We start from the raw sequence: 16301 nt of genomic DNA on the forward strand, positions 1-16301 counted from the left end.
ATACTAGTTGTCATTGATGTCGGCACAATTCTATTGGCTTATTCTATTATGACTCTTGGATATTCAATGATACAATTTATATTGCTTTGGTATGCATCTCTACACAATCATATTTGAAGATACAACTAAGTTAGCATATTTTGGTATGTGTGTTGCTTTTATATGCAAGAGTTCTCAAGTTTTGATGCTTCAACCACATTGCTATTTTTCATCTATCTTGAAAGTTCTTATGGAAAGTGGGCCCAAGTATAGGAACCCATGATGAGATATAATTGAGTCTATTACTTCATATGGACCTCGATATTTCTTATTCTCTAAATATTTACTTTTTGATGCATAGCAAAGAATGATCAATGTAAAAATGCATGGTCATTATATGATGGATGTGCACCTTTAAGAAAGGGCAAAATATAATGGGTGAAATTTACATGTAAGTGTCAATTCACATTTGATTTTGGACAACTTTGAGAAAATATCTTAATGCAATTACATAGTGCCAAACTTTTTCTATTAAATTTTATTTCTAGTCTAATCGCTATTTGCCCTAGCTTACCTATGGCTCCACACAATCTAACTTGTTCATACCCTATCTATACGTGTTCCTCTACCTCAATGTCATTATTTTCTCAAACTCTTTTCAACTTAATTGTTATCTTGAAATAATGCATTCCCCATTTTTGGCTAATTTGTTTATATATTGGTTTTCTATCATATAAAACAGTTATTATTCAAAATCCAAATTTTAAAACACTCGGATTACCAAATTCCACCCCTATCCACTCGTCTTTTGGATTCAACTTCATACAAGTCCATGTAGTTATGCATTGCCTTAGCATTTCCAAGATGGTTCTACATTGTCTAGATATTTAAAGATATAAGTGTTGAACCACATGTTAATCATCCTATATCATTAAGACATTTTAAATGATTAGCAACATTCCTAAGAATATCCAAATTTGAAGCACTACTTGCATTAACATTCAAATTCAAAACTATGGCTTTTCTTGCTTGCAATTCACCAATGCTTAGCAAAGGTTACAAAGTTAGTCTTTCAAAATGGGTAATTAGAGAGAACATGATCCCTTACTATTCAACAATTTATCCCAAAAAAATTCTAAAGACCATCAATCCTGACACATTAGCAAAGATCAAGGATCACATCGTACATGACAATAATCTATAGTCAACAAAGTTCAAACTCTCACCCAAAGATTAATTCTTTTACACAAATTGATCTTGAACTAGCAAATTAACCATCACTCAAATTGTACAAAGTTCAAGGCTACTAGTTTTCTAATCAGTCAACATTTGTTTCATAAATCATTAGTAATCATGTTTCATCATTATATCAAAATCTAACTATACATTTTCTTTGCATCTGACTTTTGAAAAATAAATCTAATTATACTTTATTTATACTTCATTTATACATTTATTTATTTAATTAGCCCATGCTTACATAAATAAATATTAATAGTAATTAATCGCTATTTGCAAAACTTCAAATCCTATAAGTTTTAATAAAATTAAAATATAAATATAATAATAAATTTTGGATAAAATTAAATACACTAGAAAATTAAAAAAAATATATTGATTTTTTAAAAAGCCATCAGAAATACAAACATTTCGTGTGTAATTACATTTCTTTTTTAAGTCCTTAAATTAAGACCTAAAAGAAGAATTGGAAATATATTTAATCAAACATAATAGAACAACTACTATCATTACAAGGCACTGATTCCTTTAAATTTGTGGAACAACCTACCAAAACCATCTTTTTCATCTTTGTGAGTCCTCGGAAGCTTAATGGCCATTCTTCTAACATAGAAGAGTGGCTCAAATCCAATTCTTCCAAATTTTGGAGTTGCCCAAAGTTTGAAGGCAACTTTTTCAAGGCTGTACAATAATCCAAGTACAACTGTTTTAGGGAAATGAGATTTGCAAAGCTGGATGGCAATGCACATAATGAAGAGCATCCGCTTATATATAATGACGTCAAATTGCTAAGTTGCCCAAAGTCTGCAGGCAACTCTTTCAATTCATGGCACTGTTCTAGCCACAACTTTTTTAGATTGCCGAGATCCACCAATTCAGAAGGAAGTTCTGTCAACTGATGGCAATCAATTAAATACAACTCCTGTAACTTTGATAGCCTTTCCAATCCATCTGGTAGTCTTTTTATACTTTTCAAACCAGAAAAGCCTAATTTAACAACCGAAGCAGCTGGACTGATCTCTGCAGGAATTTTTGAATTTTCAAATCCACTCTCAGAAGAGCCTATAAAGTTCAAAGCGAGCAGGCTTGGAGGAAGCTACATATTTGCACAGAAGTTATGAACAAGGATTAAGTTGTATTAATAATTATCCAGTCTGATGAAAGCTAATTGAATGAAAAACATGATCTGAAGAGGCAAATCTTACCTCATACAAACTCATGGCTTGTGTGAACGGACCTCTGTATCTGGAAAGATGCCCAAGCTTCTCAAACCTTATTGGTAAATCCATGACATCACTAGGAATTACAAGGTTTCTGAGCTCTTTAAATGGTTTATGACATTTCCCCCTGAATATTATTTGGGATCCTTCATAAGATAGCACTCTTAAGGAGTTGCTCATACGATTTAGATGATTCTCATTGATTTCAACTGGAGACTGCTCATACTCTTCATTTAAAAGGATGCCTTTTATATTTTTGAGTTTCTGCACAAAAATAGACCATATATACCATTATGAATGCGAGTCACAAAAGCATTTCCACAATCTTGACAAAAGATGCTGTAACTAGACATACCTCTTCATCATTCAAGCATTTTAATAAAGTCTCTGAATCCCTTATTCTGTTTTGCTCTGACATCTTTTTTCCTCTAGCTTGAACTATGTCATGAACAAATACTGTACCGAACTGAGATTTCTTGATGAATGAAGCATCTTCTAGAGCTCTAAATTCCTCCTCTCCAACTATGTAGGCAACTTTTTGACTTGGCCAATCATGAAAGAAGGATGTGATATCTAGAAAAGCCTCTTTCACAGGTGGTAATAATCTGTGGTAAACAAAATCAACCATACGGTCACTGATGTCTTCCTCTTCCACCTTCTCTCCATCTCTAAGCAACTCTAATACTAAATTAAATGTATTTCTGCTACTTATAGCCAGTTGCGAACCAGCTATTTCTAGCAGAAGCGGTACACCACCACACAGCTCAAGGAGGTTGTGAATATTCTCTTCATCATTGTAATCAGTAGCTTTCCTCAACAAAATCTTTCTCGCCTGTGTTTGCGGAAGAGAACAGACATGATATTGTTGATGCTGAATATTCCTGGCATTGAATATGTACGTCTCATGGAGGTTTCTCGTCGTAACAAGTATTCGGCTTCTGGGTGAAAGGCAACTGCCCAGGTCTTCAGGCAGAAGTTGCTTGAGATCAGTATTTTTCAGACCATTGTCAATGTAAAGAAACAAAGCCTGATTGGGATGTTTTTGGCAAAGTGACCAGATCATTCCTCGACCTTGGTCACAGTCTGTCAATTCCACATTCTGTTGGAACAATCCATACAAAATCTGCTGTTGGAGGACTTTAAGATCTTTCTTATTACAGTTTTGATCCATGTGAATCCTACAATGTTTATAATTTTTAAGGTCAATCTGTGCATAAACTGCATCAGCAAGTGTGGTTTTCCCAATTCCCCCAAGACCATACACAACCACAACAATCGGCATTGCATCCTGTGCATTTAGATCAAGGAGTTGAATTACACTTTCCAATCTGCTCTGGATTCCAACTGTAATTTTTGCAGAAAAATTCTGTCAGGATTGATTAGCTTAATATAAGAGGAAGAGTTAGTAAAAGAAAAACACATGATGTCATTTTGAAGAGTGGCTATACCTTGTTCCTGGTATGCGAAAAACTCCTGTGACTGGGAAGCCATCTTTGGTTGTCTGCTTTCTATCTCCGTTACACCCAACAATGTTAGGTCAGCATATAAATGATTTATTTTGTCCCGGAAATCTTGTAAACTCTCAGCATTCACAGAAGCAGTAAGAAACCTTGAAACAAATCAAGAATTCAATGTGACATTAGCAAATAGACACTAAATTTTACACACAAGTATGTGATTTTAATATTACCTAATAACATGCTGAATGCTCTGTTTATCTCATAGCAATTGTTATCACTGGATTTTAATTTTGTTACTATGTGAAACATAGTGCTTTGACACCCTACAGTTCCTGTGCACATTACATGGAATAAAATAATGCCAAATAGATGCTAGTTCAGTCAACCCAACACGCCAACTTCTTCAATAGCAATATGCTTGATTCAAAACATGAGAACCAATAATTGCATTCCGAAACATGTTAGTTGATCGGTATGGAATAAAATAGAATTTAAGACCTGTATTTGATAATGGTGAAGGACCCGTGAAAGGCATATAAACTGTATTAAATTAAAGAAGAAATAACTGGCTTGAAGAAGTTTCTTGGAATAAAATAAGTACTAAAGGACATACTAAGGAATGAGGTGCATCGATGATGCCCTTACATGAAGCAATTAGGAAACCGCCTGCTCAAAATTCAAGGAGAATCCTTCGGATAATGGAATGTTTTGAGTTTTTGACCGGAGATAGGACTTGGTAGTTGTCGGATGAAAGAATAGAATATGCAAGAGAGAAAAAGGAAAGAGTGAAACTAAAAACTGACCTTAGTAGCAGTCAATCTGAAAAATGTTTTTACCCGAATAAAGATAGCACTTTGTTGAATGATAGTAATTTGTAAAGGTTAACCTTGTATCATGTTCCAGTAGCTTTTCACCTTACTTTTTAAACTGACAACTGACAAGTGTATATTTCCATGCCGCAGATTAAAGAAGTTGTAAGCTAAAGAGGAGATTTTCTAAGAGATCAGAGATCTTAGGGACTTATTTCATAAATGAGATTTTCTTAACAGTTATCACTCTTATGATGTTTGCAGGATTGAGATATTGTGTGAGAGTTCAGAACATTTGGGATCTTCTATGGATTATAGAGCTTTCTTAGCATTTAAATACTCAAGCTATTAATAATTATAATGTAAAATGAGATTTCCTCATTGCAATAGTGATATTAAAAATGTTCTTGTACTGGTAGGAAATCAAGTCAGTCCTCATGAGTGCATGGGCACACCTGGAATGATTTTAAGGACAATGTAATCAAATTGTGTCGCATGTTTTTCTGCTTTATGGCAATGCACTCGAGTTGTGTTACTCTGATATTTATTGATTGATAGGCCATTATGTGATCTATTACCTTGTAACTACCAGATATCTTTCTTTTTCTCTTGAATTCAGATTTACCAAGAACAAATCATACTTTTCTGAGACATGTCATTCTCTTAAATAGTTAAAGGGAAGGGATGATATGCTGTCATTTCTGTTCATAAGTAGACTTCTAGGTAGCAATTTGTTGTCAGAAATATACATGGTTTATGATATGGCAGAAAGGAAGCACAATATTTTTCTCAATGAGATTCTTTATGAATTTGTTATATCAATAATACCTTACCCCTCTACTCCAAACCATGTAACCTTTTATAAGATCCTTCTCCCACTTCATCTTTGGAAGGAGCGGCTGATCTTCCTACTTCATTCTTGCTCCCCCTCTTCATTTTTCCTATAGCAAGTTAATATCAACTTTCTATCAGCAGATATATCAAGAAAAGCATCATGAGAGGCTTCTGATCTGGAGCATCTACTTTAATATTCCCCTCCCACAATCAGTCAGCTGAGTAGTTGTTCAGTAATTTGAAGACTCTTGTTTTACTAGTCTTTAATTAACAGCTGTCATCTATTTTATACTTTCAGTTTCTGAAGAGTTTGATTAGTTTGTAATCTTTAAGAGCAGAGTTAGTGTAGTTCTTACACTTTCAGGGCTACTCTTAGAGGGAAATTAGTGATGAGAAAAGGGATCAGCTCCAAGGAGGATGCAAACAGTAGAGGCTGGATGCAAGAAGTTCAATATTTTACAATCTTTCCACTACCCTGGCCATTCTGGTGATTTTAGTTACCCGCATAATACAACTGGTTATATTAATATATTTTTCTTGATTATAGAGTGGTTGGATTTATGCCTTCTTGATTCTTAATTATTGAAATCCTGTATATACGTAAGGGCAAGGAAGAATACAGTATGTTGTGAGTATAATTTGCAGGTTATTAAAGTTTGAACTGCATCATTTTGTTATCAGTTCAAAACATAAATAGCCCAAAGGGAAATATTTTTACTTTTGAAGAGTTTGATTAGTTTGAAATCTCTCTATAAGCAGAGATAGTGGGGTTCTTATGTTTTGAAGGATAATCTTGGAGAGAAATTACTAATTAGTAACGAGAAAAGGGATCAGCTCAGAGGAGACAGAGAAGCTGAAGCTGAATGTTATATGGTCGATATTTACAACCTTTCCACTTCTGTGGCTATTCCCATAATTTTTAGCTCCCAATGTAATATAGGAATAACTGATTAGGTAGTTCTCTTGGTTCGCTTAAAGGATGCATTTATGCCCTCTTGATTCTTTAGTGTTGAAATTGCATATATTTGTAAGGATAAGGCAGAACAGAGCATGTTTTGAGTGTAATTTGCAGGTTCTTAGAGTTTAAACTATATCATTTTGCTATCAGTGCGAGCTCATGCGGTGTAGCAAAGAAAAGGTCAGAGGAAACCAAGATGGAAAGGTAACCAGATGAAGTGCTTACAAAGTTGCAGGCCCTTGAGGCTAGGCTGCCTCATGAGAATTCTAAGAAAAAATTAGAACTACAAAGAGGTTGAGGATGTTATTTTCTGCAGGTGTTATGTAATGTATATGTATTTTCTTGGAGGACTGATAGAGGAGGAAATGATTCTTCCTTCATATTTACCGGAGGTGCCCCTTCACCATGGGTCACCACACTTCCCTTAATATAATAATACAATATAATTATTATATTATTATATAACTATTATATTATCATTTCATATAATATAATTATATCACTGCAATAATTATATTGTAATAGTTATATCTCAATTTTTTATTACCAATAAAATTATATTATCAAAATAATATAATTATATTATCGCAACTAAGTGTTATCTATGTCAGCCTGAAGAAATCTGACCATAACTACAATAACATCAACAATCCCTCCTAGCTAGGGAGGAATCATTTTTGTCATTTACAAGTTGCATTACCTTATTGTAATGATTGACACAATGGCTATATCCATTTGTGGAAAGATAACACCTCTTGTGATATCAACCATTATGACTTATCCATAGATATTGCTTCAGTCATATCCGCCATTATTGCTTATAGACATCTCTACACATGATATCCACCAATATGGCTTATGCATAGATATCACCTCACGCAATATCCACCATTATGGCTATCCATAAATATTACTTCACAAGATGTCAACCATCATTATGAGATCATCACCTCACAATGATGGTAAGATGCACAAGTATCTATCATTGTGAGATTGTCACCTTACAATGATAGTCACCATGGCTCATCTAGAGGGTGAACACACAAGTATAAGAAAGTCACAAGGGATTCTCTCATTTGGTGTTGTCATGGCAATACACATTATATCCACCATGAACCATATCAAAGGGTCGTAATAAGGGCTTACACCTCAAGTCTCTCTCAAAGAGAGATGCATTAATAATGGATTGCACCTCATACTTCTCACTCATGGAAAAGAACTCATTATAGTACATCTCAAGGAATCACTGATGCTGAGACTCCCTCTCAGTCTGGGCTTTGTTCTCCATAATACCAAGATGCTCCCTCTGAATCTCAAGTTCTTGCATCAACCTCACGACCTCTTTGTCCAAGGTCATCACTGATGGATTGTCAAACTCCCTCTTTTAAAGAAACATCTTCAACTACCAACTCATTCTCATAGTAGAAATTATCAAGTTCTTCCTTCCTTGAATGCCATCTCTTATGCTTCTTGGTCCGTCTTGAAAGCATTCAAGAGATTATGCAAATGAAGAATACAGGATTCACTATCAAAGTTATAACATGAATTAGCTAAATTAATTTCATTATCAACATTCAAGGGTATGATCATAAAATACTTATCTCTAGAAGTCAAAGAGTAACTCCCTCTAGGCAATACTTGAACCCCTTTCGAGCAACAGAGGTTTAAATTGAAATTGGGCAAGCCGTCTTGAAGATTAGAAAGCAAAGAGTCTTCCTTGACAACTTCAGCTTTGACTAAACATCATTTCCCAACATGAGTTCCCTCTCTTCTAAGTTGACTGGATTGTACTGACTAGACTTAATTATCAATGTTATGGGCAAGAACTCCCCATCGCCTTGACATCAATGTATCTCACAAGAATTGAAGATGCATCAACTTCTCTATATTGGTTAATAAATCCTGCCAAATTCTTTCATATCCTTGTGATTGTAATCATATTATGAGACTCTCGCAAATAAAGAAGAAGAAGTCAGAGTCTGCAGATTCCATGCTAGTTAACTCAACCCTGTGCAAGCCTTTCTTGGAATGCTCGCCACAAGGAAGTTGAAAGCCGCACGACCAATAGCACGACCAAAAATTGACATGAGGCTTGGCCTTTTCATTTAGTCTACATAGCAACAGATAAACCCACCGCAAGAATAATCGTGCCTAATTCATGTTATAGCAAGAGCGTTTGATCCATATTGATGACACGATGATATTAAATTATTTGGAGAGCAACAATGGGTAGATCTGTTGTTTGAAGAGTTTGTGGTCTATCCTCCATAGAATGAACTGTACATGCTGAGAATATTGATTGAAACTGAGTAGATAATTCATAGCGACCGAAAGCCCTGTGGATGCTTCAAGGAAGCCTTCCATAAGCTCTCGACTACATTTAGAAGCCATATCCACGAGCCTATGGATGGCTTCCTCGAAGCATCCACATGGCTTCCAAAAGAATCCAGCACCCATCCGCATCCAGCGTCGAAGAGGAAGCATGGGTATTTAGTATTTAACCACCAAATAGTAGTAAAAATAAGGAATACATATGCCAAAGATGTAAATTGCTCCTATATCTCCAACAATCAATATAAGGCTCAATATGTTATTCCAACACAACACGTGTTATTCTTAGGGAATCATGATCTCCAATGACAATTCCTATCTACGCATGTGATCAAATACTAATAAGCACTGTGATAACTCCAATCCTCTAGTCACTAGGAATAACCTTAAGTAGGCATCAAACTCTATATTTGTTGATCAAATCATTGCTTGTATAACATTCAATGATCTTTTGTCGATCAAGTAATTGCTTGTATGGCACTCAATGATCTTCAAGAATATGTACGATATTTATTCGGTATTTACTTCGTAGATATTAGATGAAAGCATCTAGTAGAGTCTTTTATTATTTCCAATCCAATTTCATTTCTGATTAAATAGACAACTCTCTTACGCTGATATTGACTTAAAATTATTTCCCTAGGTCAACACACAGTTGGATCTCCATATGTCGCAAAAAAATATATTTGATCAATTGGTTCTCATATAATCCCTAATATCGATTCTGTCAATGACAATTCATTTCTTTAATGGATTGATATAAGAATATCCTGTAGCAATATTTGGCATCAAACCCAATATGATCATTACTTAGCTTCTATAATTTGATTACTTAACACTTGTGAGGTGAACGCAGAAGTGTTATTGCTATGTCATGTCTTATGGAGAAACTTCATTGTCAACTAAATGATGCCTTAATGGATGTCTATGTTCTCATTTAATGCTTTCATTTCATCACTGGCTGCTACTTCTATTCAACAAATTTATTGTTAAAAATTATAAGGCTCCAAAAGGTGGCTTCTCTATGTTGGCAACCTCATAGCCATTTACAGCTTTGAACTCATAACAATAGTATTAGCAAATCCATTTTGAGCATATCCTTACTTGATGATACCATATTTCTTTGGGGACACTTGTCAAGTTGCTAACTTGTTCCGATAACGATGTGTGCTATTTCTATATGTGACCCTTAGAATAGTGGGGCTGAGACTAATATCACAACATGAATAGATGGATGATACCTTCCTACCTATATCATATAGACCGGAAGGGACTACTAGGAGGAAAATACTCCCCCTCCCCAGATAGCTTCTAGCGCGCCATAGATAGTGAAGGGGGCGGAAAGTCCTATCCCTATAGACCCTTTATAAGAATTCGCAAGTTCAATAATCAACAATAAGAAGAGCCAAAGGATATTGTTTCCAACAACAAATGCCAACTATAGTCAGCCTATTTCCCACTTCTGAACAATTAAGTGTGGGTGGGAGGGCCCCTAAAATTCTATGGTAGGGAGGTAGATTAGAACCATATTAGCAGCAGGGAACATGCCTAGGAACACGAACGGGAGAAATATACGCAAATCTGACGCCCTACGGGACCAAGACCCTCTCTATATTGGCCTACCGATTGGTACACTGATGGGCTCGACCATCCTTTTGCATCATTATTCAGCAGGATTCCTTCTTAATTCACTCTTCAAATTAGGGAAATTTTCTTTTCATCAAGGAGGCATGTTATATAATTCTCTAATCTTCTCATTGATCCTTGTCTAGCCAATATTGGAGAGACGTAATTTCTCCTTGATCCATTGATGAACAACTTGGCGATCAAATAAATCAAGCATAAAATCACAAAAAATGATATATGTTGTTAGCGCTAGATGAGTAGTCACTGCAACATGGTCACCATGAACAGCAACATGCTAGTAACATTATTTTTGAAGCCTTACACATCTGGTAGGGAACTTGCTTTGATAGCATGCTATTTTTTGTCGGTGTTATATAATGTATATATATTTTCTCTCGGAGGACTAATAGAGCAAGAAATAATTCTTCCTTTATACTTCTCAATGGTGCCCCTTCACCAAGGGTCACCACACTTCCCTTAATTTAATAATAATATAATTGTTATATTATCAATATAATTATACTATCACAAAGATATAATTATATTATCAGAACTCTACATGTTATCTATGTTGGGTTGATAAAATCTGACCATAGCTACAATAACATCAATAGAGGAGGGGACACATATCCCATGGTATAGAGTTAATGTAACACATGGACTCGCACCCCCTACCAAACCTCAAAGTACCCATCCTCGAGATGTCCTTGCATCGGGTACTTGAGTACCTAACTACCTCCATCTCCGCCATTCCGCCTCTAGGATGGGTACTTGATTTCTATTTGAATTTTGATTTTTGAATGTTACTATTGGGTATGTAATATGTTGCTATGTTGAATGTTCAATGGTTCTAGTTCACGTTGCAATTTTTCTATATTCAAGTATTTTAACTTGGTATGCTCTACTGAAACATGATTTCATAACTAACATTTCAAGTTCTATATGTATACTATACAACCCCACTCCCTACCGCGTCCTCCCCTTACCGTCATCTTGAAAATGAGGCCCATTTCCCCTTGCCTCGAAGACTTGTCTAGACGTATCCCGATACTAGTGTTACAGTAGGTTAATGTCCCTAAGTTTAAATGTGAGTTAAATCTAAAATTGTTCTTGGAATGGATTCAAGCTTTAGAAAAATACTATGACATGGAAGGAATTGAAGAAACTGATAAATGAAGAGTTAAATTTGCAGCACCTGAGATGAAGTCTCTATTAGCATGAATACTAATGGTATTCCTTGGGGGAGTATCCTAAGCATTGCCAAGGCATGTGGAGATTGTTAGCATGATTGACATGTTGCATTCATGACTATGTTTGCCATTGATAACAACATAGTATGGTTTCTGTGACAATTGGCAGAGTAGCAAACAGAAAACGAGGTCATACGAATAGAGAATTGATGGTCAGGTGACGCCCAGTTAAGGACATGTTCTACACTGTGTTCTGATGGCAAGATTAAGTGTGCATCAAGTAAGTCAAAGAAATGCAGAAGATATGTGTGATTTATAGAGAGTAGTATACAGAGAGAGTATTTGAGAAACAATTTATGATGAATGGATTGTATCTCCTAACAGAGATGGAATCGTGATATGCGAGGTTAGACGGTGACAGGAGACAACCCGATGGTGACGTCAGCAAGTGCGCAAGGTCTAGAGTTGCACGTATGAGAAGTTGTAAAGATTGTGAGCTGACAGTGATGTGTAATTGTGAAATAATTAATTATCTTAATGTGGTCCTACTATAATTAATTGAGAAAGCTTCAAGGCCAACTCAAGGAATTGTTTCAAGGACATGGTATAAAGGAAGGATATTTTCCTTGTTTGGAAATGTATTAAGTGTGCGAAGAAAGGCAGAGCATTTGGTAAATGTGAGTAAGTGATCCAAGGGATTATTGGATGCGAAGTTGGTGATTTGGTATCAAGATCAGAAGAAGAGAAGTCTGGTTGACAGGACAAAGGAAGAGGAAGTACAAGTACAACTCATCTCTATTATTCTGCAAGGAATAATACAAAGATCATTTGGATAGTGGGTTCAGTGGTCTTGCCCTTGAAGCCGTTTGGACAATGGGTTGATTTTCCTTCTACAACTCCTCACAGGGTTAACAGGGATTCAAAGTCTCCTAACATATCTGGTGTTATTGTGTATGAGTATCTTTTTATGGTTGTTGATTATATTGCTCATTCAGTTAAGGATTAATAAGGTTGATAATTGTTATAATGGTTGATTCACCACCCCCCCCCCCCCCCCCCCCTCCTAGTTATATCAGTGGACTTTACTTTCTAATAGTCTCATCTTGGTCTCTAGTGGGAGAATCTCCAAAATTTTATGGAAAGACATAAGGGATTATTCATATCAACATATAACAGAAGATTATTTTGGGCTGAAAATTATAACTAATTTGCAAGATGATGAATATGCAGCAGCCAGATACATTAATGGACTTAGATTTCAACTCCAAAATGAGTTACCCCCACTAGAAGTGAATGCCATGGGTGAGGGATATCAATTAGACTTAAATCAGAGGAAAGATCGCATAGATTGGGCAAGTGGCAAGCAAAAGAGGTGGCAACAATTCAAGTAGAGGTAGAAGAAGTTCCTCCAAATTAACTAATGAAGGAGAGCCAAAGGAAAATGCAAAGCCAAACTTCCAAGAGAATTTGCCTTAAAATTAGAGGAAAAACCAAGTAGGTCGGAGAATGTGGCAAACTAAAGAGTTAGGCAATTTGAATAGAGCCAGAGAAATTTCCTCCAAATCAACTAATGAAGAAGAGACAATAATAATGTGAAGCCAAACTTTGAAGAGATGGGTGGCTTTACAGGTAGAAGATGAGGAAAGCAATCTTTGAGGTTGGAAATGTTTAAGGTAACCCTAGAAGGAGAACCATAGGAATGTAAACTGCCCCAAAACCCCAAGAGAGCAACGGTGACCCTAGAAGGAGAACACTTGATAAAAAAAGAATGAGCAAAGACGGATGAGAATTTGATGTTACATGAACCTTGATAGTTGGATACAAAGAAGTCCCTGTAGCTGATTGGAGGAGAAACACAATGCAAGTATAAAGATAAATTGTGCAAGATGATTGTGAATGGTAGGACTGCTAACAGCCTGGTAAGTACAAAAGTATTCCAAAACTTATAACTTGTTTGCATTCCAAAGAATCTAAATTTTTAAAAAATTGGTTGGAAATGTCATTGTGTGTTTGAAAACTGGATATTGGTTTGTCGTCTTAGAATTGGTCCACATGAAGATATGGTGTTCTGTGACTTACTGCCAATAGATGCTTGTCACTTTTCAGTAGGTAGACCTTTCAAGAGAGATAGAACAGCTTTAATAGCAACAGTTTTTACTTACAATGGGATGAAAAGAATTTTCAGGCAATCTAAGGGAGAGATTTGTTATTGGGAAAAGAGAACCCAAATCAGCAAACAATCCCATAAGAGGTGCAGAAATTGTTGCAACAATATTCTGACTTGGCACCAACTAATCCAGCTGCTAGTTTGCCTCCATCCAAAGACATTACCCATCAAATTGATCTAATTCCAGTTGCTTAGCTTCAAAATTAAGCTACTTGTAATTTTATAAATTAACTTCTGTAGAAAATGAGAAATGTTGACACAGATTTCTGAATTATTGAAAAGGGATTTCAATAGAAACCATGAATCCATGTGCCACACCATCTCTGTTCTTCCCAAGGGAAGAAGAAAAATGAAGATTATGTATGTATTCTAGAGCCATCAACAAATCAGTGTGAAATGTCAATATTGATTGAATAGAATGAATGACTTAATTGATTTCCTATAGAGAGCAAAGGTCTTCTCCAAAATCAACCTCAAAAGTGGATACAATCAAATTTAGATTTGTAAGGTGATGATTGGAAGACTATCTTAACACATGAGATAGGTCAGTTGAATGAGTGGCAATTCCACTCAGATTGTCCAAGGCTACAGCTATCTCCATCTGAAAAACGAACTATGTATTCCACTCAGATTGTCGCATAACTCTTGGATCACAAAAGCTTATCTGCTGAAGTACAGATGAACAACTCCATCCTATAAACCAATACCAGGAGGTTTAAAGTTTCCAAGAGAAGAGGAGGACAATGTTGATTGTCTGTGATAATTGTCTAATCTGACATTCAGTCAGTTGAGTTGTAGTTCAGTCATTTTAAGACTTCTGTTCTAGGATTTTTAGTAGCCTGTTCCAATTTGTATTGACCAGTTCTTCACAGCTTTAGCTATTCTCGCTTTCGAAGAGTTTTATATGTTAGAAATCTGATGGAGCTGAGTTGTTAGAGTTCATTCATTTTGAGGGATGGTCTAAGGGGTAAACTAGTAATAAGATGGACCAGATCAGAGGAGACTAAGAACAGCAGAAACTGAGTGTTTTATGGTCTATTCAGGTAAAATTTTGTTACTGATATAAGATAAGAATAACTGGCTATGTCTTTGTCTCGTCATAGAGCGGATATACTTGTGCCTTTGATTGTCTGATATTGACATTACTTAGATTCTTCAAGGTAAGGCAAAACACTGAACAGATCATATTTTCAAGTCTAATTTTCAAGTTCTTAGAATTTGAACCGAATCAGCTTCTCTTTCTGGACTTCCTAAATACTCATTTTAGTTCTCCTCACAAAAGGAAGATATCGAGCAATGGGATGCAAAAGAATGAACATCCAACTGACTTGACGACAATCACCCTCCATACTAATGACTTTTTTGTTAGCTTCTTTGTGTTACTCCAGAAATTTCTTCCATGAGGAAGGAGAAACTTCATCTGAACCATTGCAGTCAGTATGCCTCGCTTCGAACAATTATATTTTTTTATCTGAGACATCATTTGTTTTGCACAACTTTGAGAACTGAACACTTCTCTCTGAGGAGAAAAAAGCAGAAGGGGAAGAGATTCGCTTTTCCTTAAGGATATTATCTACGTGCCCCACTTTAAGGTGGAAGTAAATTAAAGAAAAGAAAAGAATATCTCCATAGTCAATCTCTTGCACAAATATGGTGAGGGGGAGATTAGCCAGGTCCCTAGAAATTTTTGAGCAGGCATATATTGTATGCTTACTTTCTAGAGATACTTCATCTATTTCTACCAAGTCAGCCAGACACAATCTTCACACAAAAACTCCGTAGTGGCTTCCAAAAATCAGCGGGGAAGCCGTGCAAACGAATCCAAACTTCATAACGAGCAGTAGGGAAAATAAGACCCAATAAACCCAGGGAATCATGCTTTCAAAGAGGTCTTCCTGTTTAAATTCTAGTATTCTCACGGAGGAGTAGAGCATCACAACCCTCTAGGCAAGAAAAAACTCAAAATAAAGAAACCTTTTGGGAAGAAAACATACCTGCGGGGAGGTGGACAAAGAAAAGTGCGCCCATTCTTGGACTGTTGAGACAAAGAGCCAAGGTTCCTTGCAATGCCCTTTTACGGAATAGGCCTGAAGCTTTAAATATACTGCTGCAGCCTATGAATCTGAAATGGGGACAACTGAGTACAGATGGTTACAACCAATGTGGTGATGACCCCACTGAAACATTATTCCAAGTGAAACCGCAGTCGCCAGGGTGGAACATTAGCCCCTCTCTGCACACTGCACTCTTTCCCTTGCTTCTAGAGTTCTGCAAATTGCGAAGCATATTTCTGACTATTGATCTTGAATCTTCCAATGCATTATTTGGGCAGTTTATTTGCAGCATGACGGTCAAAATGCAAGATAGTATGTAAGAGTATTCGCTTCAGGGAATGATATTTAAGCTATGGATGAAGGCTCTAGCTGTAAGCCTATAGGAGAGTGTTTCTAGACATGAGAAGAAACTTTTTTGTTTGTTTTTTAATGAA

The 16301-nt window shown here is 36.0% G+C and overlaps 1 protein-coding gene across 3 annotated transcripts; it reads right to left on the bottom strand.

Moving 5' to 3' along the window:
• Positions 1-1567: 1567 nt before the first annotated feature.
• On the bottom strand, positions 1568-16185 carry LOC149571876 (disease resistance protein RML1B-like). Of its 3 annotated transcripts, none has more exons than XM_089813289.1 (5): positions 15808-16185; positions 3887-3946; positions 2794-3782; positions 2424-2702; positions 1568-2314 (listed from the first exon to the last, which is right to left on the bottom strand). In XM_089813289.1, exons 1-5 carry the CDS (start codon positions 15839-15841, stop codon positions 1697-1699), a joined length of 1980 nt encoding a protein of 659 aa, XP_089669415.1. In that variant the 5' UTR covers positions 15842-16185; the 3' UTR covers positions 1568-1696. The 3 variants fall into 3 exon arrangements, with proteins under 3 accessions (XP_089669415.1, XP_089669416.1, XP_089669417.1); XM_089813290.1 differs by having other exon boundaries at positions 3887-4047; positions 15808-16183; XM_089813291.1 differs by having other exon boundaries at positions 3887-3950; positions 15808-15936.
• Between the last annotated feature and the right edge of the window lie 116 nt (positions 16186-16301).

This window comes from Cupressus sempervirens, chromosome 2 (assembly GCF_028749045.1).
Source record: "Cupressus sempervirens isolate cs-2001-9-10 chromosome 2, ASM2874904v1, whole genome shotgun sequence".
Taxonomy (NCBI): Eukaryota; Viridiplantae; Streptophyta; class Pinopsida; order Cupressales; family Cupressaceae; genus Cupressus; species Cupressus sempervirens.

Coding starts and splice junctions, on each gene's coding strand:
- LOC149571876 (XM_089813289.1), bottom strand. CDS start 15,841: ATGGGCGCACTTTTCTTTGTCCACCTCCCCGCAG. Junction 2,703..2,793: donor AATGCTTGAATGATGAAGAG/GTATGTCTAGTT, acceptor ATTTTTGTGCAG/AAACTCAAAAATATAAAAGG. Junction 2,315..2,423: donor AAGCCATGAGTTTGTATGAG/GTAAGATTTGCC, acceptor GCAAATATGTAG/CTTCCTCCAAGCCTGCTCGC.